Source organism: Eurosta solidaginis, chromosome 3 (assembly GCF_040869045.1).
Source record: "Eurosta solidaginis isolate ZX-2024a chromosome 3, ASM4086904v1, whole genome shotgun sequence".
Classification (NCBI taxonomy): Eukaryota; Metazoa; Arthropoda; class Insecta; order Diptera; family Tephritidae; genus Eurosta; species Eurosta solidaginis.
Genome location: NC_090321.1, coordinates 281,128,845 through 281,154,198, shown reverse-complemented (window position 1 = coordinate 281,154,198; position 25,354 = coordinate 281,128,845). Strand labels below are relative to the sequence as shown.

The window sequence follows — 25,354 nt, the reverse complement described above, 5'->3', positions numbered from 1 at the left end:
TGGACACTGCCTTCTGGCGTCACATGCTTATAAGTTAGGCCTCGTCAGTAACAGAAGTTGCAGGAATACACGGTTGAGCACATTCTGTGTCCGTGTCCTGTTTTCGCCAGGTCAAGGCTCCATGTGTTAGGGGCGGCAGAGTTGCCACATCTCGAAGCAGCAATTAAGCTAGGTCCTCGAAAACATCTCGTATTTGTCAAGAGATCGGAGTTACTCTATAACTTAAGTCCTGGCACCTGACTGGCGCTCTTCCGTTTGATCGTCAAACAAATTCTGGTAACACTATGGCCATATTCAGTCTATGTGAGATCTTAATTGACCGGCCAGTTCACCCCTACCCCTGACCGGCTGTCCGTCAGTGAACTGTTAACCTTTTGGATAATATTTATTTTAGAACCAACATCATGGCCGTCTATATGGAACTCTAGCAAAAACTAACAATATCTTATAAATAAACTAGCAGACCCAACATATGTCGCTCTGCCCTAACTTTGGACTCTCTGCATAAGTTTTAAAAAGGTTTTACCTTTTAATCTCCCTCCACTCTCTCCCCCTTTTCCTTTTCCTTTTATTTACTCCTACTCTGCCTTTCACTTTTTCTGCGTCTCTTCCTCTCCGCCTTTTCCCTCACTTCGTTTCCGCTCCATCTATCCCTATCTCTCTTTTTTCGTCTAACTATATTTCTTTCTCAGTCTCATAGTTGTCCTTCCCTCTTTTCTGTTCTCTCTAGTTTTTTTTTTATTCTTTTCCAACCCTTATTCCCAGTTTTTGTTCCTGTTACAGTCAACGCCCAAGTCCCAGTCCCTGTTCCAGCCCCAGTCGTCCCCTGAAGGTGTCGTAAAAACTAATATAAGCAAAGGGCTTCCTATGTATATATATAAACCAAATTAGGGGAAATGAGAGTGGGAGTGAAACAATTGTTTCGCTATATATCCGTAATTATTTGAATGGGGTAAGCGATATTTGGTATATATGTATGCAAATTCTATTAGTATATTCCATATATGAGTTAATTTAGGTGGGAGAAGTTGACCCCATGAAAGCAAGAGTACAAGTGAGAGTGAAACAAAAATGGAAATTCCGGATATCTCCGTAATTATTTAAGGGGGTTTCCAATATTTGGGCAACATAGAGATGGGGAATTAGAGTTGAAATGAATGTGGGAATGGGTTTGGGAGTGCGAGGGATATTTCCCATGGAAGTGGCGAAAAAGGGAGCATGGGGATTCAAGGGGTTGATAATCGCAATACAAAGCTTTATAGCTTCAAAGCTCCCGCAACCGGCGCCAATTGGTCACACCAAGGGAGTTTAAATCGTTTTCCACCTGGTCCTTCCAACGGAGTGGGGGCCGCCCTCTACCCCTGCTTCCATAGGCAGGTTCCGATAGAAACACTTTCTTGGCCGGAGCGTCATCTTTCATTCGCATAACATGGCCCAGCCAGCGCAGCCTTTGCGTTTTAATTCCTTGGACCATGTCGATGTCTGCGTATAGCTCGTACAGCTTACCGTTAAATCTTCGGTACTCGCCATCGCCAACGCGTAGAGGTCCATAAATCTTTCGAAGAACTTTTCTCTCGAACTCTCCCAAAGCTGCTTCATCTGCTGTTATCATGGTACATGCTTCTGCCCCATACAGCAGGACGGGTACGATAAGTGATTTGTAGAGTATGATTTTCGTTCGCCGAGAGAGGAATTTACTTTTCAATTGCCTACCTAGTCCAAAGTAGCATTTATTGCACGATTGATTCTTCGCTCAATTTCAGTGCTGATGTTGTTGCTAGTGCTGATACTGGTTCCCAAATAAACGAAGTCTTTTACTATTTCGAAATTATGGCTGCCAACAGTAGCGTGGTTGCCAAGGCTCGTATGCGCTGACTCTTTGCTCTATGTGAGCAGGTACTTCGTTTTGTCCTCATTCACCATCAAACCCATCAAAGTGGTAATATTGTAGTATATTCGACGATATAGAGAGCGATAGAGAAAGGGAGGTCATCTTTTCAAATATATGGCAGGACAATACTGCTGGGTACGCTAGTTTTTTTCATTCGAATAGCAAAAATTTCTATCTGACTTTTAAAATAAATTAAACTTGGCTTAGAACAGAAAATGGTTTGAATACACAACGTTATTTTTTATCACGCATTGGGGTATTTAATATTGTAACGAATTTAGGGAAATTCCGCTTATTTGAAACCTTCTGCTAACGTTCGAATCGCTATACTGTTGAATAAATCACTTTAATATTCTATATTGCAAACTAGTGTTTATTTAGATTACTTTGGGAGTACTTCACAATTATACTTCACTTCACAACTAATAGCGAGTTTAAATCAAACTGATTACTGACTACTCAGCTTGCGCTGGTTTTATACTCTCCGTTGCTTCATTCGCATATTTCTGCTAAAGTCTAGACGTTTCGCCTTCTAGAACTGATGTATCTTTCGCTTGGTAATTGAGCTACATATACGCGTGTGTATGTGTGAGTAACAACTTCGGCTGATGACTACATCCGTGTGTGAGTTATCTCTTCGTTGCCTTGTATGTATGTGTGTAAATTATGATTGATTTGTTCATGTACACAAGAGTGGCAGCTTGCTTTATTGTTGTTGTGCCTTTATTTACTAATAACATAGTGATGCTTAAATTCGCCACAATATTATTGTTTTTGCTGGTAGAAGGTATTGATTATAAGCCGACGACATATCGGACTTTTAATTGTCAATTTTCAAGATCTTGTGACACCTCTAAACTGCTGTCTTTGAATCTCATTGTTAAAATGAATCCTTATGATGCAATAATACAGAAAGGTGAAGTCAGTATTACACCATTAAAAATTAGTCAGCCCTCATAATTCGGTCATGCATTTTAAGGTTGTAGGAAGGCAATTTTTTCAAACTATTTTTCTACTTTTTATTATTATTTAGTAATAAAATGTGCGTCCCTCTCTGGAAAAAAGATAAATTCGATACATCTCCTCATAGGGGAGGGCTTCTCCAACCGAATTGTCATATTGTCCCACCCGTTGCGAATCCTCTTTTTTTATTTTCTGGGTTTTGGTGTTACGTTTTTGAAATGCACCGATGCCCGCTGACCACACAGATAATTTTCGGTCCACCTTTTGAGATTGGGAGGAAGGTTAGACGCTTCCAAGTCTTGCATCATGATTGACCGTGATTGAGCGCTACAAGTACTGTTCTGTGGTGGTTTCTTGGTTCATTCCGCAATTTACTTATGTGTTGATAGCGTTTAGCGCGCTGGTGTCGCTTTGTAACTTTCAGAAGCCATGCTGATGATTGGCGAGTCGCAGGTTTGTGGTGAAATAAGAAAGCATGATGGCTTCACGTGTCTTGGGTACTGGTGATAAGAGAGATATCGGACGATATAAATCTCCTCCGCTAGCTGGTTTCTCAGCTTTTAGTAGCAGTACCACCCTTACCAAGTTTAATTGCTTCTTCAACCTCTGTGGTCGTGATAATAATAGAGTAGACGCATTGTGTTTATGTGCGTGTCTGTTGACCTGCATCTAGATTTCTCAACCGAAGAATGCCGGCATTTCTTCGCATCCTATAGAACTTTATCGCCAAAGGCGATGGATATTCTGTCATTGTACATGACTGGGTTTGAAAGGGACTTTACGGTTGACCGTTGGGAGGTTGCGGTTCTTGAGATGTTCCTCTCGCTGGTGTTTGTACGTAATCTGTCTCATGCGCGGGTTCTTATCCTTGATTTGGGAGTTGCCAGGGTCTTGCTGCCTTGCTTCTCCTTGGCGAACAATCAGTCGAAGTTTGTAGGGCAACAAAATGGTTGTCTGTGTATGCTGCATAGTCGGCCGACTTTCCTTGAAAGTTGATGAAAGTGCGTCGCTCAGACGTGATAAATTCGACTGATTGGTCGAACAAGAGGAGTATCGGTAGCTGATCGGATGCCAATATTAACATCGGTTGCCAGTTCCCAAGTCCCGCGTTAACGATGGAGATGTTTGGCGAGCTGTGACAACTTCCTACCATACATGTGAATCCCCCTTATATTCTGAATAATAAGTTGATCAACAGCTCATCGAGTTAATATCTAAATATAATAAAATTGTAACATTTCGATGTCTGTAGTACATTAAAGATATTAAAGAAAAATTGATATTAGAACCTAAATCGACAATTTCTAAATTTATCTTGATCGTTCGTATTATGTTCGTCATAACGGTTGCTTCGAACTTGATCGCACCGAAAACCCCATATCATAGTTTCTTTTCCACTATTGGATCTTGGGTCATGGCTAGGGCAGGCAGCTTGTCACTTCAGTGATGTGAGAGCCGAGCGGCTTGCACGCGTGCATTTCAGGGTATTTGAACAGAGCCTTTTCCTCAAGGGGCTACCATGCGAAGAAACTGGGGCCTTGCCGCAGCAAGGAGCGCTATTGCCATCGCAGGTATTTCTATAAGCAGATATCTATAGAAACTTTGAGTCTGAAGAAAGGAAGCTGCCTAATATCAGGTTCAGAATGTACTAAGGCGAACCACATAAACCATTACTACTCTTCAATTCAGCAAGTACAATTGAGTTAAATTGATAAGCCTGAACAACATTAGCACCTTGAAATAGTTAAAAGGAGTTTCTCCAAAATTCCAACGGCAAGAGTTGAATGTCATGTATGGTGAAGTTAGGGGGCGCGCTGAATCTATTGCAGCATCGGTACAATTATATGTATATCGCCGCGGGATTGAACGGAGTTTCACATATATTCGTCTTGCAAATAAACAAGGAGACGGAGTATATGTTGTATCTACGGTAAAAAGAAGACGTAGTCGTAATGATCGAAGTTTTGGTAGGGGACAAACAAATCAAATGTTGCGGCTAGTCTTACAGATCAACCTCCAATAAAATAGCAAGACCGAACTCCTTTTTACTGTCGAGAAGTGTTCGGTGTGGCTCTGATACATTAGCCATGCTGTGAAGGAAACGTATCTGGAAAATTGTTTAGCTGTGTTGGTATAGTTAATTTGACAAGGATTTTCGTTTCTATTGATATTTGTGGGTAAACTTTTTGGTGCAAGGTGGTTTCCCCAGTAAAGATATCAGGTTATAAAAAGCACTACTCTCCAACTTTTTTGATGCCATATTTTAGTTGCACTAAACCAATTCACACTTTTTAAGAGCTCTGTAAATAATTTCCCGCTCTACTCACCTTTCTATTTGTAATTCTCTTTTACCAGATAATCGTCCATACCATTTTCAAGCTGAGGACGAAGTGGACCAGAAAGCCTGGATGGCAGTTCTTGTGAACTGCAAAGAGAAAGCTTTAGCTAAAGCATTCCAACATGCGAATCCGCAAATGAGTCCAAGCCTAGTGGAACTTCAAAAGACTGTTATAAGGTATGTTATTTGATGTATCTGAGTGTTTAACTTAATTAGGACATCATATTGTGGCGAATGTTGACATCACTAGGCTGTTAGTAAATAATCACGCAACAACAAAAACATGAAGCAGCCATTTTTATATACATGTCCACATTAAAGCTAGCAACGCTTATGTAGAAGGCGACGAAGAGATATCTCACACACATACACATGTAGTCATCAGCCGAAGTAGTTACTCACACATATGGCTATAAACTACAAATATACACGTATATAGCTGGTAACCAACATGAGCTACAAGAGTTGTAGAAGGTGAAACGTCTAGACCTTTGGAGAAATATGCGGACGAGGCAATATAGAGTATAAAAGCAGCGCAAGCTGAGTAATAACGAATCAGTTTTGATTTAAATACGCTAATGGTTGTGAAGTATAATTGTGAAGTACTACTCCCAAAGTAATCTAAATAAAGACCAGTTTGCAATACTGAATATTGGAGTGATTAATTCAACATTTTAGCGATTCGAACGTTAGCAGAAGGTGTATAAATATCAGAAATCTCCAGAATTCGGTCGGGCTAGTACCATATCGGATCTATATTCGGCAAAGGATCATCAACATGGATAACACTCCCCAAGACCCTCGGGATTGTCCTAATCGCTGCAAGAAGACGAAGCCGACCCATTTAAAAAAAAATGTTATGTTATTTGTTCCGTCATTTCAGACGGGGACCTTCGGATAGTTAGGCCAGCACTCTATCGATGTCGCAGCGACCGCCAATATTACTATTAACCAAATCGATCCGCCATGCGCTATCAACCTTTTTTTTATAAAGCTAGAGGTAGTATGCGCTAGAGATATGGGCGCGGCGGCGTTTGGCGCTCATCTATATTTTCTACTCTACTCATTTAAGACTGTCTAGGCCATTTATTGTTCATGTCGAAAATTGGACCGATATGGTCGAAAGGGGTATCAACGGATGCGCTTCATTGCCAGTTATAAGAATCCAATTGCGAAATTTAACTCTTTCTATCCGTTAAAAGTTATTTAAAAAAACAGGCGCTTTCAAAGCCAGCTTAACACGGATTTTGCATTAATCATTTTGCATTTTCCTTATTTTTTTTTTTTTTTAATTATTAAGGAATGATGAATTCAAATAAAATTCTATATTCCGATTGGCTAAAATAATAAGCGAAATCAGTGGTGCAAAATCAATAGTAGGTTCCAGTAGTTTAAACACGGGCATTACGCTACCGACTGTCTTATACCCAAAAATTGTGGGTGTGACGTTCCAACAGGATCTACATTTTGGAGAGCATGCACCGCAATTGTATCTAAAATCCATAGCCCCCATAAAATCCTCAAATCTCTTGCCGGCAGCACTTGCTGTAAAGACAAAGAAACGCTCATTATCATTTAAAAAGCAATTGGCCTGTCGATTGCATGCTACGCGTCCCCGATATGGTCGCCAAGCCTAAAGGTTAATTACTGGAAGAAAATACAGGCCTGTCAAAACACTGCCCTCAGAACCGCTACGGTCTGTCTTCTTATGTCCTCAGAACCCCACCCACATTGAATACCCAGAAACCGGGGCATCCCAACAGAGATCTGATTGATGAGGCCACACCTCTCAGGGGCTTAAGAGGTCATCTCCGTAAGCATTATGAGGAAATACTGCACTAGAGAACCCAGTCGTATGAAGCAAAAAAGCACAAGCAGGTCTTCAATGATATCCACAAAGAGGCGTCGGACCTCTATGCCAGGAATTGCCCGGCGAATCCTGTTCGTAAGGAAAAATACCCAGAACTCGCAGAAGAGGAACGCACGACTCCCCGCGCGTCACTCTAGCTCAACTTCGATGTCGGTACTGTAACAGGTTAAACTCTTACCTATCCAGAATCAACCCCGATATACAAAATGTATGTTATGCTTGCAATGTGTCCCCACATGACACCAGCCATCTCTTCAATTGTAATGTGGAACCAACGCCTCTAACACCCCTCTCACTACGGTCCACCCCTGTTGAAACTGCAAGTTTCCTTGGACTCCCGTTAGAGGATATTGATGACAATTTGTGATCTGTCGCGCCTATTGGATGGGGCGAAGCACTGCTACAACAACAACATGTATGTACGGATGAGAAGGGTTTTAAAAACCACTTGGCCTTATATTCAAACATCTGTTGTTTATTTGCGAAACTTTAAAATAGCGTCTGAAATGATAATTTTGATTTTCACACTTCATCTTTCAACACCCAGGGTTTGACATTTCTAAAGTTGGCGGCCCTATCCCAACTAGTCCCTTGAAGTGAATCACTTTGATTCTAGCCTATCAACTAAGTTTAAATATCACCTACTCGTTACGGCTCCTGTTACATATGTGAATACGTAGGCACATATATTTACCAGGTGAGGCTTTGTCCTTCGCCAGAACACTCAAAGACAGTCGAACAAATGACCAGGTGTGCTACTACTCTAACGTTGTGAACAGTCGAACTAGTCTGAAAACTGAAGCTACGCGGTTATTTATAATGAATTCTTGTATCAAAAGGCAGGAAAACAACAGTTTGGACTGAGCATGTAACCTTAACATCTTTCAACTTAAAATCGGTCGACTTTCATTCTAAATAATCGTATTGGTTTAACGAAGACTATTGAAATCAATGTTTCGAACACAAACGTCTGCAGTTACTACATTTAAGAACTTTATCCAGAGTCCTGTAAATTATGTAAGATTATACTATTTTCACCAATGAGGTACGCAATAATATCCACTTGGACTGCTTATGATTTCGAGGGCGGCATCCTTGGCCGAATAGTTACTCCCCACCATTTCAAGATGTTTTTCTGGTAGTGTTCGGCAGCATAGCGCGAAAAAAAAATCAATTAGAAAGTCTTCAGAGCTACACCTAGAGGTTATACGAAAGTGACGTCGACTAAGGCATGTGGTCGAAGTCGCAGTCCTAAAGCTTCTGTGCTGGCATGTGGCGTGAGGGCCAGGAGGCGTGGTAGCAACTGGTGGTGGACAGAATTACTACTGTTCTCACACCGGGAATTATAGCTCCCGGCCAGCGTATTAAAAGACCATTAATAGCAGCCGTAAGTCGCCTTTGTGCGTGACCAGCAAGAGCCACAAACGATTTAAAGAAATCGTGTCTACAACGAGTATTAGGAGTTAGAACATCTTCGGTGAAACGCTTTGTACGATACATACAGAAAAAAGTGTGACCATTTTAAGTACTTAAACTTTTTTCGGCAGACGCCGCAGTACCGGTTTCTTAGACCGGGGTTAGGTTTGAAGCCTCCCTGGAGTAAGTGAACGAAGGCCAGTCCCTCCGCAAGGAGCTACTCCTGAAATTGTTTGAACGATCCTAGAGACTTTGAAGCAAAAACCCCGGATCTTTCCGAAATGGTCAAAAAGTTGATTTCCTTAAATACATACAAACAAAACCTTTTCTAAATATTTTTTATACCTTTCATGAAAATGAAATGGTATATTAATTTCGTCACGAAACCGAAAATTGTAAGTCCTTAAAGGAAAATAGATAGACTCACCATTAAGTATACCGAAATAATCAGGTTGAAGAGCTGAGTTGATTTAGCCATGTCCGTCTGTCCGTCTGTCTGTTTGTATGCAAACTAGTCCCTCAATTTTTGAGATATCTTGATAAAATTTGGTGAGTGGGTGTATTTGGGTGTCCGATTAGACATTTGTCGGAACCGACCGGATGGGACCACTATAGCATATATCCTCCATACAACCGATTTTTCAGAAAAACAGGATTTTTGTAATATCTTACCCAATTTAACAGATTGAAGCTTCAAACTTCACCATATACTTTCGTATATTGCACATATTGTTGCCTGAAAAAATTGATGAGATCGGTCGTATATATAGTATATATCCCCCACAACCGATTGTTCAGATAAGGAACTTTTCGTAATTACTGCCCTATTTTAAGAGCTAGAGGCTTCAAATTTCAACGAATGCTTACGTATATAGCATATATTGTTGTCTGAAAAAATCATAGAGATAGGTTGTATATATAGTATATATCTCATACAACCGATTGTTCAGATAAGAAACTTTTCGCAATTTCCACCCCATTTTAACAGCTATAAGCTTCAAATTTCACCGATTGCTTACGTATATAGTATATATTGTTGTGTCAAAAAATCATAGAGATCGGTGATATATATAATATATATATGATGGTATATATAGTATATATATATAGTATATACACACCTGCTCAAAATAATAGGTACACAGCAGTCCATCAATTTCAAAACAAGAAAAATTCATTTTATTAAATCAATATTATGAAAATAAAACACATTTTTACCCTTGTCCTATTTATTAATGAAAATAAGCAAACTTCACATTAAAGTAACGAAAAACATATTAGTTATTATTTAAAAACATTATTTTGCCGAAATTAACCTGCTCATAAAAATAGGTACAATTTTGATGAGATAGTAATTATAAAAAAAATATATGAAACAAAACTTTTCTTTTACACATTTAACATTGCTTAGTTAATATCCAGTATATACATCTCCATTCTGAATTACTTTACCCATTCTTTTGAGCATGCTATTAATTAAAGTATGGCAGGTTTCTACGGGTATCTCAAACCAAGTTTTTTGAACACATTCCCATAATTGGTCCTTGTTTGAGAAAGTTTGACCTGTCAATTTCGTTCTTAAATCTCCCCACATGTTTTCAATTGGATTTATGTCCGGGGATTGACTAGGAAACTTCAAAACATAAACATCATGGTCCTAAAAGGATTTCTTGACCAGCTTAGATGTATGCTTTGGGTCGTTGTCTTCCTCATACACCCAACGTAATGGCATGTTTTCCTCAGCATAGGGTAGCATGATATTTTTTAGTATGTCCTTGTAATCCACAGCTGTCGTTTTATTGGTTGTTCTGCATATAGGACCTACCCCATACCAAGAAAAACACCCCGATACCACAACATTTCCAACTCTATGATTCACAGTTTTTTTTTGTGAAACGGAAGTGAAACTCGTTACCTTTTGGGCGACTTACATTTCTTTCCGCATCATTTCCAAACAAATTTATTTTTGTTTGTCGTTCCAGAGTATATTTCTCCACTTTTTCGATCCTTCAGATCCTGACCAATCCAAATGCTCGTTTGCAAATGTTAACCTTGTTTTTAAATTTTTCCCTCGCATTAGTGGAACTTTTCTGGCTATTCTTCCGGGTAGATTAGCCTTGTGTAAGCGGCTGCTAACCGTTTGTGCACTAACTACGTTGCCTATTTCTGCTGCTATCACCTTTGATGTCTTAAAAGAAATCCTTTGAGGACCATGATGTTAGTGTTTTGAAGTGGCCTAGTCAATCCCCGGACTTAAATCCGATTGAAAACCTGTTGGGAGATTTAAGAAAGAAATTGGCAGATCAACCTTTCTCCAACAAAGACCAATTATGGGAATGTATTCAAAAAACTTGGTTTGAGATACCCGTAGAAACCTGCCAGACTTTAATCAATGATATGCTCAAAAGAATGATTAAAGTAGTTCAGAATGAAGGTGGATATACTGGTTATTAACTGAGCAATGTTAAATGTGTAAAACAAAAGATTTGTCTCATATATTTTTTTCATACTTACTATCTCATCAAAATTGTACCTATTTTTATGAGCAGGTTAGTTTCGGCCAAATAATGTTTTTAAATAATAACTAATATGTTTTTCGTTACTTTAATGTGAAGTTTGCTTATTTTGATTAATAAATAGGACAAGGGTAAAAATGTGTTTTATTTTCAAAATATTTATTTAATAAAATGGATTTTTCTTGTTTTGAAATTGAAGGACTGCTGTGTACCTATTATTTTGAGCAGGTGTGTATATATATTTTTTTGCGATTTCGACCCCATTTTAACAGCTAGAAGCTTCAAATTTCATAAAATGCTTACGTGTATAGCATATATTGATGTCTGAAAAAATCATTGAGATCGGTGGTATACATAGTATATATCTCATACAACCGATTGTTCAGATAAGAAACTTTGCGCAATTTCTTCCCCATTTTAACAGCTAGAAGCTTCAAATTTCACCAAATGCTTACGTGTATAGTATATATTGTTGTCTGAAAAAATCATAGAGATCGGTGGTACATATATTATAAACCCCATATAAACTGTATTTTTTTGCCCCTTTTTTACGGCTAGAAGCTTCAAAATTCATAAAATTTCATCAAATAGTTACGTTTACGTCATATATTGTTGAAATACGTGATTCGTAGTCATAGTTTTTACACGCAGACCACAAAAAACCTGAAACTTTGCATCCTCACACAAAGTACCTACGTATTTTTTATTTTATATTTATCTTAAAAATCGTTTAGGTATGTAGATCTGTTCACTATATATTTCTTATCTTATACATCCGATTATTCGGAGATTACGAATGGGATAAGATTATTGTTAAGCCCCATTCATGAAAGGTATGAAGTCTTCGGCACAGCCGAAGACAGTCCCGTCCTTACTTGTTCAAAATAGAAAATTAAGCTTTTTAAAGTAAGATTTATATTTACATTTCATTTTCTTCGAACGTGCAAAGCTGCGGCTAATGTCTAGTATTCTAAATTACGATACACATATTGTAACGAATTTAAGGAAATTCCGCTTTTTCCAAACCGTCTGTCAATATTCAGTAATGCAAAATGGTCTTTATTAGACTACTTTGAGAGTACTTCACAATAACTCTTATACTTCACAACTAATTGCTTGTTTAATTCAAACTGATTAGTCAAGCTTCAGCTTGCGCTGCTTTTATGCTCTCGGTTTCCTCGTTCACCCATTTCTCCTAAGGTCTAGTAATTTCGTGAACTTCATGCTTGGTTACAAGCCATATACATGTATATTTGTAATTTGCAGCCATATGCGTGTGTATGAGTGAGCACCACTTCGGCCGATGACTACATGCGCTTGTGAGTATCTCTCCGTTGCCTTGTATGTATGTGCGTAAATGATGATTGATTTGTTTACGTACACAAGAGTGGCAGCTTGCTTTATTGTTGTTGTGCCTTCTTTTAACAACCGCTTAGTGATGTTAGTATCACTTAGTGATGCTAATATTCGTCACAATATATTAGAAAAATTTTAATTATGTAATATAAAACATGTGGTAATAGATAATTAAATTTAAATATTAATATATCTCATTCCATTGTAGATACGTCCAAATGTTACCGGGTAATGACCAGTGTTGTGATTGTGGATCACGTAATGATGTCACATGGATAAGTCTTAACTTTGGCATACTTGTTTGCATTCAATGTTCGGGTGTTCATCGAGATTTGGGTGTACATCATTCACGCATACAAAGTTTAATATTGGATAATTTAACCACAGCTAATTTATTGATTGCACGTGCCATGGGCAATAATACGTTAAACGAAATTATGGAGGCGACATTAGGCAAGGGTAAACTCGCCCCTGATAGTACAATGTAAGTATCGGCGATGATAAAAATTAAATTAATTTTATGCAATATAAATGTATGATTTATATTAATAGGGAAGAACGATACGACTTTATACGCGCCAAATATGTAGCGAAACGTTATGTAATGCGCACCTGTGCTGACGACAGCGAATTGCGTTGTGATCTTGAACAAGCTATAGTTAATGCAGACATGAGCCAGTTGTTGCAGGTATGGGCAGAGGGTGCTGATCTCACTTGTTGTTTACCCTCGTCAGATGCAGGCGAGACCGCATTACATTTGGCTGTGTTAAGAGAAATAATGGGTTCAACGTTACATATTGTTGATTTTCTTATACAAAATATGCCACCAAAGGGTCTAAATAAGGCCACAAATCCGCCAAGTATTATAGATGCCATCGGTAAAAATACTGCACTACATTTATGTGCGTTACATGATCGACGTGAATGTATAAAATTGCTTTTGCGTTCAGGTGCCGATTATGAATTGAGAAATTCACAAAATAAAACACCACTGGATATTGCCAAAGAAATGGGCCATAATGCTTGCAAAGAGCTGGTAAGTGCATACGCTAAAATGCAAATAGCAGGGAAACAGATTCATAGGTACTGGAAGCATGTAACGCTGGAATAATTACGGAGCTCACAAAGCTTGCAATATTGTCATCTTCGTCATGTGTGGTATTTTTTTTTAGACAGTTTTTTATGTCGTGAATCAGAAAGAAAGTTCCCATATTAAGACATTAGAGAAAAAATGAATAAATTAGGGGTATTTACTCTGCCTAGAATCCATAGAAAACGTAGAAAGTCTTCCACTTTACTTTCAAAAGTTTTCTACATGCAATAACAAAATATATTTGTGAAAAATTGTCTAGGGTTTCTACATTTTCTATACCCAAGCTTATGACGCAATAAAATCAGACAGCTTAATTCAGTGGTATAACAAAAAAATTTTACGGTCCTCATAGTCCGATCATGAATTTTCAAGTAGCAGGAAGAGATAATTTTTTGTACTATCTTGCTTCTTTCGTACTAAATTCTACATTGAAAAAGGAAAATCGAAGGAAAAAGAAAATAAAAAAAGTGGAAATGGCGAAGGTATTCAAGGGATTGATAAGCGCAATTCATAGCTTCCGCATCCCATTTGTCAACCTCACCTACGTTTGAAATATGCATGCATCATACACATATTTAGCAGGCGTGGCTCTGGTGACCCCAAGTTCCTCGTGAAACATAGAAGGTTCAATATGGTCATATTAAATCGTTTCCGCGGTGGTCGGTAGTACCTTAATAGTGCTTGTTACCGGAAGTACTGAATCTATATCCAGCAAAGCACCATTAACAACAGTAAAAGGAACAATAAGAAGAGGGTGAGTAAAAGAATGAGGGTAGTGGTTTGAGGAAAAGTAGGAATAAGAGGTTGAGATGAAGGAGGCAGACTAACATTTTCCCTCAGCAGGTTAGGGGGTCAGAATATACCCGCGGTAGGTATGCCTGTCGTAAGAGGCGACTAAAATACCAGATTCAAGGGGCTGTGTAGCGCAACCCTTCAGGTTGCCAGCGCAATATACAGCTTCTCCAAACCCAATTGTCAACCTCACCTATCCGTGGCGAATCCTGTTTCACTAACACCTCACCTCTTGGAACTTGAGGTTGGTGAGAGAGGGATGGCCTGAAGGTTTAATGTGGCCATATAAATCGTTCCCGAGATGGTCGGGCTAGCACCTTAATGGTGCTGTGTCACCGGAGCGTACCGGATCTGTATCCGGCAAAGGACCATCACATCGATAAGCCTTCGGGGAGCAACCTTATCGCTACAACAACAACAACAAGAATAACATTATGATAATAATTAGAATAATAGTGAGAGTTAAACTTAGATAAGAGCAAGAGGAGGGAGAGTAAGAGTATAAGAGGGAAGATTTACGAAAGAATGAAAGGGATAGGAAAAGTGAATGGACCGATTAAAGTAAACAAGAAGAATGCATAGGGTTTTAACTCCACGGTCGAAAAAGATATCACATAGACTGAATGTGTCCATAGAGGAAGAAGAGAGTGAGATAAAAGAGAGGCGGCAGAATAGATAGTCAGAACAACGTCGGTCAGGTTTGACCGTAAGGCTGGGAGTGTTTTATGTTCTAAATGTTTCCAGGGTTAGCCAGAAACATCGTTGCTGCAGAACTTCTTCCGTTATACATCTTTTTGTGCAATGTTTACATAGGTAAATGTTGGGTCTTGGTACCGTATACCGCTCCCATATACTAGTCCTCAGCTTCATGATGTTCCAGATCTTCAATCAACTCACTGACGGGAATGGTCTGTTTCCATATTCCTTTGTTGTGAACTATGTGATACTCCGAAGATTCAGCCATTCCGTTCCGTTGACCAAATGTTGGCTTCTTAATTCTGCCGCAGGAAAATAATACCCTCGAAATCAACGCCATAAAACTAAGGTAATGCCATCGGGCATTTTTTCATGTACAAAAAAAAAAAAAAACAAAAAACATAACGACCGTCGGAAAAAGAAAATGCAGACCGCAAGTGTTATTTCCTGCATGTGACATGTTTCAGAAAGGGGCGAATTTAGTATTTTGTATGACAAATCAACGCTGCAGACAAGACAAAAAGCAACACTTAAATTTATGAGAACGAACATTGTCTAATACGACTCCATTTTGTAATATAGACTTCACCTGTCTTGTTTATTGCATCATGCCCAAGCATAATGTAATAACGACAAGGTGATTTATGTAAAGCCAGCTCCTTTTGAAAACCCCCATACAATACGAAGGCGAAAGTGGAAGAATAGAAGACCCCGTTTTGTGAAATAGTATTAAACATAGTACTTTTTCGTATTAATGCACTAAACCCACAAATTGTGACTGGATTTTTTAAAAATTGTTTATGAAAATATTACTTATGGGAGATTCCATAAGACAGTCCACCTTTGTGCTCAGATAATTGTTCTCATAAAATTGGAGACAGTGGGGATACAAATGTTGTAAAACTATTCAATCAACCTTAAAATATTAAAAAATTAAACCTTTAATAAATAAACATGCTTAACAAAAATTTTAAGTTCACAATATCACATACATACAAACGTGTAGTAATCCTGCAGTGAATGCAGTTCTTGGTGGTTTCTCCCAGTATTCTTGCCATTCTTTAATGTTTTTTCTTGTTTTTCGCGGCCACCTGCAATAAAATAAGAACATCTTTTCTTCTTTTTTTTACAGTCAGTTAACCGTTTAGACAGACCATGATACAAAAAATGGAGGCATTTACTGTGACATTAGCCACTTGACTTTTGCGGGGACAATGACAATTTCACCAAAAACAAGCTACCACCAGATTGGAAAATGTTTCGAATTTTTCTAATTTTGATGGATTTCATATTAACGAATACGACTAAATTACTTTCATAGTTATTTTAAATAAAAAAGAAAAAAAATTAGTCCCATGCCTTGGAAATATTTTAATACGAAATATCAGCCTAGAAAAGGTTTTTAATAAGTTTTTGAGCTCCTGAAAATTGTTTTGATGGAAGAAACATGGATCGAAGTATGCAAAGCAAGTGAATATAGCCTTCTTAAGTGTCCGTACGTTTGCTCAGAACATTTTGACAAAACATACACGTTTGTCAATTGCTTGCTCAAAGGAGGTCCTTATAAACCGACACCACAATTTCTTGATAAATTGGCTACAAGTCCACATTTTTTTATTTTTTTATTTATTGTATAATTCAAGCATTGCGCTTTAGGAGGGAATTGTCAAACCATTTTTTAGGGAGAACATTACCCTGTAGCTCTGCAGGTTAGCCACTTGTTATGAGAGTGTTTTTGCCAGTTGTACCTGGGGTCACCTTGGGGCAGCCCCGTTTATACACATTCTGTGCCCTTTTAGCATTGACATAGATGTGCAGGCTTTGGAGGTACACTTTTTATCAACATGCCTTGAGAAATATCCACTGTAGGGGCATGATAATAGGGCCATGCTAGAACAACAGGATTTTTCGTGTATTTTTTTTCTGTCTACGGGTCAAGCTGCCATAAATATATGAGTCATTAACCAATGTATCAGTCATTATCCACTATTTTTCAATAAAATTGCATTTTTTACTTTATTCTCAATCGATATATATACACATAAATCGTGCTAAAGCATATTATTATTGTCTCAGATGACCATTGCGTTTTCATCCTAAAGGAAATTTCCACAATTTCGCCTTAAACAGTAACGGTATGGCAACGCTTCTGGCAAAACAACAAACATTATGAAACTTCAAAAATCCCCAAATACGTCAAACAATTTTGCGTGGAACTACCGTCTTTTTTGTATCATGGTTAAGACGGTTTTTGACGGCCAAAAATTGCACTAGTCCCTACTTCGCTGAGCAAACAGGACGGGTACTAGTTCATCGTATTTTGGGAAACTTGAAAAACTTTACACATCCGTGAACACTGCAGCTCCTTTTAATTATTTCGAAACAAATTTTTTTTTTTTATTTATATACATAATTTGTTTCTTTGGGAATATGAGTATTTATTTTTTGACAGATGTCGAATTTTTTTTATGTTATCTAAAGTCGAAAATAGTAATGACCTTGATACAAAAAATGGAAGTAGTTCCATTTAGTGTGACATTAGCCACTTGACTTTAGCGGGGACAATGAAAATTTCACCAAAAACAAGCTACCATATTGAAAAATGTTACGAATTTTTCTAATTTTGATGGATTTCATATTAACGGATACGACTAAATTACTTTCATAGTTATTTTAAATTAAAAAGAAAACAAGTAAGGAAGGCTAAGTTCGGGTGTAACCGAACATTACATACTCAGCTGAGAGCTATGGAGACAAAATGAGGGAAAATCACCGTGTAGGAAAATGAACCTAGGGTAACCCTGGAATGTGTTTGTATGACATGTGTATCAAATGGAAGGTATTAAAGAGTATTTTAAGAGGGAGTGGGCCATAGTTCTATACTCTAGAATGCGTTTGTACAATATGGGTATCAAACGAAATGTGTTAATGAGTATTTTAAAAGGGAGTGGGCCTTAGTTCTATAGGTGGACGCCTGTTCGAGATATCGCCATAAAGGTGGACCAGGGGTGACTCTAGAATTTGTTTGTACGATATGGGTATCAAATGAAAGGTGTTAATGAGTATTTTAAGAAGGAGTGGGCCGTAGTTCTATAGGTGGACGCCTTTTCGAGATATCGCCATAAAGGTGGACCAGGGGTGGCTCTAGAATGCGTTTGTACAATATGGGTATCAAACGAAAGGTGCTTATGAGTATTCTAAAAGGGAGTGGGCCTTATTTCTATGGGTGGACGCCTTTTCGAGATATAGCCATAAAGGTGGACCAGGGTTGACTCTAGAATGCGTTTGTACAATATGGGTATCACATGAAAGGTGTTAATGAGTATTGTAAAAGGGAGTGGGCCTTAGTTCTATAGGTGGACGCCTTTTCGAGATATCGCCATAAAGGTGGACCAGGGGTGACTCTAGAATTTGTTTGTACGATATGGGTATCAAATGAAAGGTGTTAATGAGTATTTTAAAAGGGAGTGGTGGTATATGTGAAGGCGTTTTCGAGATATGGACCGAAATGTGGACCAGGGTGACCAAGAACATCATCTTTCGGGTACCGCTACTTTATTTATATATGTACTACCACGAACACTATTCCTGCCATGATTCCAAGGGCTTTTAATTTCGCCCTGCAGAACTTTTTCATTTTCTTCTACTTAATATGGTAGGTGTCACACCCATTTTACGAAGTTTTTTTATAAACCATGTTTCATCCCTTTTTTCTTATTTGGTATAGAGTTATGGCATTTTTTTAATTTTTCGTAATTTTCGAAATCGAAAAAGTGGGCGTGGCCATAGTCGGATTTCGGCCATTTTTTATACCAATACAAAGTGAGTTCAGATAAGTACGTGAACTGAGTTTAGTAAAGATATATCGATTTTTGCTCAAGTTATCGTGTTAACGGCTGAGCGGAAGGACAGACGGCCGACTGTGTATAAATAATGGGCGTGGCTTCAACTGATTTCGCCCTTTTTTACATAAAACAGTTATCGTCCTAGAATCTAAGCCCCTGCCAAATTTCACAAGGATTGTAAAATTTTTGTTCGACTTATGGCATTAAAAGTATCCTAGACAAATTAAATGAAAAAGGGCGGACCCACGCCCATTTTGAAATTTTCTTTTATTTTTGTATTTTGTTGCACCATATCATTACTGGCGGCCACCGTGGTATGATGGTAGCATGCTCCGCCTGCCTCACCGTATGCCCTGGGTTCGCACCCCGGGCAAAGCAACATCAAAATTTTAGAAATAAGGTTTTTCAATTAGAAGACAATTTTTCTAAGCAGAAATACACCCGGAGCGCTCGCCGAGGGGCGATCCCGCTTAGAAAAATTGTCTTCTAATTGAAAAACCTTATTTCTAAAATTTTGATGTTGCTTTGCCCGGGGTGCGAACCCAGGGCATACGGTGAGGCAGGCGGAGCATGCTACCATCATACCACGGTGGCCGCCAGTAATGATATGGTGCAACAAAATACAAAAATAAAAGAAAATTTCAAAATGGGCGTGGGTCCGCCCTTTTTCATTTAATTTGTCTAGGATACTTTTAATGCCATAAGTCGAACAAAAATTTACCACTCCTTGTGAAATTTGGTAGGGGCTTAGATTCTAGGACGATAACTGTTTTCTGTGAAAAAGAGCGAAATCGGTTGAAGCCACGCCCAGTTTTTATACACAGTCGACCGTCTGTCCTTCCGTTCGGCCGTTAATACGATAACTGGAGCAAAAATCGATATATCTTTACTAAACTCAGTTCACTCAGCTCACTTTTTCGATATCGACAGTTAAGAAAAATGAAAAAAATGCCATAATTCTATACAAAATACGAAAAAAGGGATGAAACATGGTAATTGGATTGGTTTATTGACGCAAAATATAACTTTAGAAAAAAACTTTGCAAAATGGGTGGACACCTACCATATTAAGTAGAAGAAAATGAAAAAGTTCTGCAGAGCGAAATCAAAAGCCCTTGGAATCTTGGCAGGAATATTGTTCGTGGTATTACATATATAAATAAATTAGCGGTACCCGACAGATGATGTTCTGGGTCACCCTGGTCCACATTTCGGTCCATATCTCGAAAACGCCTTCACACATGCCACCACTCCCTTTTAAAATACTCATTAACACCTTCCATTTGATACCCATATCGTACAAACAAATTCTAGAGTCACCCCTGGCCCACCTTTATGGCGATATCCAGAAATGGCGTCCACCTATAGAACTATAGCCCACTCCCTTTCAAAATACTCTTTAATACCTTCCATTTGATACCCATGTCATACAAACAAATTCCAGGGTTACCCTAGGTTCATTTTCCTACACGGTGATTTTCCCTTATTTTGTCTCCAAAGCTCTCAGCTGAGTATGTAATATTCGGTTACACCCGAACTTAGCCTTCCTTACTTGTTTTTAAAAGAGTTTGTTTTCTTTAATTTTATTGTACCATGGTAATGACGAACTCAAACAGAACGGTTTTACCATACGCAAGTTGTATCATGATTGGTATTTAAAAAATTTGAATACCAACCAAGTCTTAATCCTCCGTCTTTTTTATGGAAGATAAGACTCGACGCCGTGATCCCTTTCTTATTACTTAAAGTTTTAACCGAAAAGCAGGATGATTTTCAAGGTGACATCTATTGCATTCACAATATTGTTGTGTTGTTGTTGTTGTAGCGAAAAGGTTGCTCCCCGAAGGCTTTGGGGAGTGTTATCGATGTGATGGTCCTTTGCCGGATACAGATCCGGTACGCTCCGGTACCACAGCACCATTAAGGTGCTAGCCCGACCATCTCGGGAACGATTTATGTGGCCACATTAAACTTTCAGGCCATCCCCTCCCTCCCCACCCTCAAGTTCCATGAGGAACCTCGTCTGTTAGTGAAACAGGATTCGCCGCGAATAGGTGAGGTTGACAATTAGGTTTGGAGAAGCTATATATTGCGCTGGCAACCTGAAGGATTGCGCTACACACCCCTTGAATCTGGTATTTTAGTCGCCTTTTACGACAGGCATACCTACCGCGGGTATATTCTTACCCCCTTACCCGCTGGGGGACACAATATTGTTGTCAATCCGTCCAGTCTATCCTTGTGTTAAGTTCGTGGTAAGTATTCATCCTTACCCAATGGGCACACCCACATATCAAAGTCTAAGGAAACAAGCAGTTTGAACCATAAACAGGTTGGTGTTAGCGGGATTAGTGTTACAGTTTAGGTATTCGTCATATGGTAGAGGGTGAGCCAGGTTGATACTCATATTCTAAGTGGTCCACGTTCTGCCATTGTTAGACTAGAAAATTTTGATCTTAAAAGTGCGTTCTCCGAGCTTAAGTTAACAAAAGAGTTTGCCGATTTTGTACGTTTACATATACCATAATCTGCAATAAATCGTCAATCGATAAACTACACGTTTACACATGTTAATTTCATTATTGAAGAAATGCAAAACATCGCTGAACTGCAACCAGAATACCGTTTGACATTTCTAGCTCTCAATGAAATGAGCGTCGCTACAGTGTATTAGCACGATCCCTTATGCGATGTCGTTCGCACGCCCAGGCTTAACGGTCAAGTCGTTATTGCACGTGGTTTGAAGTCCTCGTGGAAGCAGCCAGTGTTTTACGGCTTTGATCAACCGATGACCTATGGTTTATTAATGGAGGTAATAAACAGCTGCCCTGCAAAAATCCTTGGATCATGTGGTCCACTTATGTCATACTGGAGTACCTACCATTATACTCCCCTGTAATGCAGCAATGGACCAACTCATGTTTCTACATGAACATATTATAAGCCGATCATTGCTCGTTTTTAACGATTGTAATCACTACACGATGTTTATTGGACTGTGGGTATTCCATGGATTACTCTGATGTAATGCGGAGTTAGGGTATATGGTCCAGTCCTAGGACATCGCAATGTTAATTGGACCATATTTTTTGTATGAATTGTGGTTAATTTTGGTGCACTCGCTTAGTCCATAGCGAGTACTCCATACATGCATGCATGGAGTACTCGCGATTTTTGCAGGGTGTATATGGTTGGCTATCCGGTGGTTGCCATGGTATCGAAAGTTAGGTGTATCACTAGGTACAGCAAACGCTTATTAAAGTAATTGGCATATATGTTTCAACAGTCATTCGTCAATGACTGTGGGAAAAGTGTTTCGTGTTCGCGGACCCACCTTATATGTTTAAGCTAATATGAAATTATTTTTTTGGACGAATATATTGCAGAGAATGGTATAACCTTCTCTAATTTTTCCATGTGGTGTGATGGTAGCGTGCTCCGCCTACCACACCGAAGATCCTGGGTTCACGCCACGGGAAAAGCAACATCAAAAACTTTAGAAACAAGTTTTTTCAATTAGAAGAAAATTTTTGTAAACGGAGTCGCTCCTCGGCAGTGTCTGGCAAGCACTCCGAGTGTATTTCTGCCATGAAAAGCTCTCCGTGAAAACTCATCTACCTTGCAGATGCCGTTCGGAGTCGGCATAAAACAAGTAGGTCCCATCACGCCAATTTGTAGGAACAAAAAAAATAGGAGCACGACGCAAATTGGAAGAGAAGCTCGGCCTCAGAACTCTTCGGAGGTTATCGCGCCTTACATTTTTATGTATCATAATGTAATAATAGAAGATGGATGATGGATGGATTTGAGTTCTACTCCGATCCGAGTAGATTTTACTATACGTTTAGAAATATAATAACTATATAAACCGCTACCAGAATTTTTTAGGCATTAAGATCAACATAATTTTGTATTCCTCAAAAGATTATAGACAAAACAGAAAACTTATTTATTTTGAATTTATTACTTCTGTAGTACAAGTAAATACGGGCAAATAGAGCTGCCGATAAAGTGAGATTAGTTGACATCACTTTTACTATTGCATTGAGGTTTCTAAACTTACGAGGCATTTTCGAATATAAATGTGTAGTTTTCAGATCAGATCCACACATCCGCATAAACCAACCGCGTTCAGCAATACATGTTTTTTGAAGGTGGCTTGAGTCTGTAAACTGTCTGCAGCTTTGACACAAATATCAAAGAAGAGATAAAATTATGTTTGCAACGTGGCGGAACCATACAAAAGGGCAGCAGGGCGACTTGCGTACAAACACAAAAGTAAAAATTCCATGCACTTTCTTTTTGCAGTTCGTTGAACTAATGTCAAATTCGCACTGCACCAAAAGTTGAAAGTTATTAAAAAAGTACCGATCAGATAGTTTCCAGACGTCACCTATGTGGGTCCGCCATGGTTTGCATATTATAATTATATTAATTGATTTTGAACTTTATTTCTCGTGTGCAGATTGAGTGTGCCATGCGACGTGAAAAGAGCGCTTTCGATCATATTAATACCGATTGGAATTTGCCAAATGAAGATGGGTCTACAGATTTCTCCGATGACGATACGGTGATCGATGAGCGGGTACTATTAAAAATGCACTGTTAAGTAAAGTAAATAATAACTATTTTTCTAAAACGACAGAAGTCACGTTCACGTCCACCAAGCTTCGCTGGCGGCGATTCACCAGTGTTACGTTCCCGTTCCTCAACATGTGATTCAATACAAAGCAGTTCTAGTCCAATTGCTAACTGTCCAAGTAGACAGTTTCCATTGCCGTCCGGTGTCGCCGCCTATCCACAATCGGCTGGTACCTCGCCCAAACAGCATGTTTCGATGGGTCAGTATTTAAGTGGTGGTGGCGGTAGTGTTGAAAGTGGCGGGGGCCGCGGTAGCAATAATGTTGGCGGAGGTGTTGGTGGTTCAAGTCCAAGTTCTACTTCCAGCCAAAGTGGGCGCGTCTCTAGAAGTATTGTCAGTAGTGAACTAGTGCAACTATCAGGGGCGCGCAAGTCTACATCTACAGGCAAGTGTCAAATTTATTATTTTGAAATTTATTTATAGTCCAGGCGACAGAGACTAATGGATCTAGGAACTGCAACTAACCATCAACTTTACTTTTGCATTTGATGCTATTGCTATGAAGCTAACATGATTTTTTTATAAACAATCAATCATAATAAGTATTTAGCGCTTACTTAATGGCGTTTTATTTTTTGAAACTAATGGCACTATTAGTTCTGAATACGAAAAGAGCTACCATTAACTATTACACTCTCGGATTCTAACTTTTGAACTAGGATGACGTTGTTGTAGCAGTACTTCGTCCCATCCAATAGATGCGACTTCTCGCAGATTGTCATCAATATCCTCTAATGGGAGTCCAGCAAAACTTGCAGTTTCAACAGGGGTGGACTAGAGAAAAAGGAGTGTTACAATTGAAAAAATGGTTGGTGTCATGTGGGGATACGTTACAAGCAGGACCCACATGATGTCTCCCTGGGAAAGAAGCTTTCCTCTACTGCGAGAGGGTATTTGACTTTAAGAACGGCATTCGCTTTGTATACCCTGGTTTCTGTTTGGTCAGCATTTCATTTCTCTCCCTTATGGGGAGTAGCCTTGCATCACTGTGTGAATGGTGTTTTGGGGACATAAGAACACAACCTGTATCAATTTTGAGAGTGGTGTTTTCTCCAATGAGTATGCCTTAGGCTCGGTGACCATATGGGGGACGCGGCCGCACAACTGCGGTTGCGTGCTTGCCAAATGTAGATCCTGATCGAACGTTACACCCAGTAGTTTTGCACATTACAGAAAAGAAAACTCCATTAGCCAAAAAGTTAGAGTTTAAGAGTGAACATGAGGGTCAAATTTTTGTCCAGAAAAGAAAAGCCATAAAATAAAAATATGTCGACATTTTTTCTTCTGTAGTTTCTGTGTCATAAAATAATATATAAAAAGTATATATATATGTATATTCTGCAAAAAGTTGTGTCTCCGCTTTTTTTTATTAATTGTATACAGACCACTTCTTAATATTCCCTCGGATTTTTTTTCTCGCGGATTTTTTGTTCGCGCGGGAAAATTCCTCCAATTCTTTTCTTGTAGGGAGAACGATAATTGGCGAATAGGAATTTCGAGTGTTCGAAGTCAGCTGTTTTGCCAAATGACATTTATTGTACATTTCCATCATGGCTGCATCAAATTTACTAAGAGCTCTTCCGTTACTTATTTGAATACTTTTCGAGTTAAAATAAAGAGTATTATGGTGGGATGTTGATGTAAGTATTAGTATTTTTTTCGTAAAAGGAACAATTTACTTAAATTATTTTTATACATTCCCTTCAAATTTACAAGTGAAAAACTTCCTTTAAAACACCAGAGTAATCTCCCTTTCAATCACATTCATAATACCTGCCTTTCACCTAAACCGGTTTTCCCTTTTTCGAACATTGTTCAGAATAAAAGAAAATGGAGAACTGAAAAAAACTCCCAAGGATTTTCTAATTAGAAAACGAGGAATGAGAGAAGAGTAAAAACTAGCAAGGAATTTTGGTTTAGAATTGGGCTGGTAATG

General features: G+C 38.7%; 2 protein-coding genes across 16 annotated transcripts in view; one reads left to right on the top strand and one right to left on the bottom strand.

The window, feature by feature from the left end:
* Nup50 (nuclear pore complex protein Nup50) overlaps nt 1-25,354 on the bottom strand; it is a 142,415-nt gene that overhangs the window by 61,572 nt on the left and 55,489 nt on the right. The gene's annotated exons all lie outside the window — the stretch shown is intronic.
* The window catches only part of Asap (ArfGAP domain of ASAP), a 109,890-nt gene that overhangs the window by 53,687 nt on the left and 30,849 nt on the right, over nt 1-25,354 (top strand). For all 15 annotated transcript variants that reach the window (XM_067776705.1, XM_067776704.1, XM_067776711.1 and 12 more), the window contains 5 exons: nt 5,210-5,369; nt 12,559-12,834; nt 12,903-13,386; nt 23,242-23,361; nt 23,422-23,803. In XM_067776705.1, coding sequence (XP_067632806.1) covers nt 5,210-5,369; nt 12,559-12,834; nt 12,903-13,386; nt 23,242-23,361; nt 23,422-23,803 — 1,422 coding nt within the window. The remainder of the gene's footprint in view (nt 1-5,209; nt 5,370-12,558; nt 12,835-12,902; nt 13,387-23,241; nt 23,362-23,421; nt 23,804-25,354) is intronic.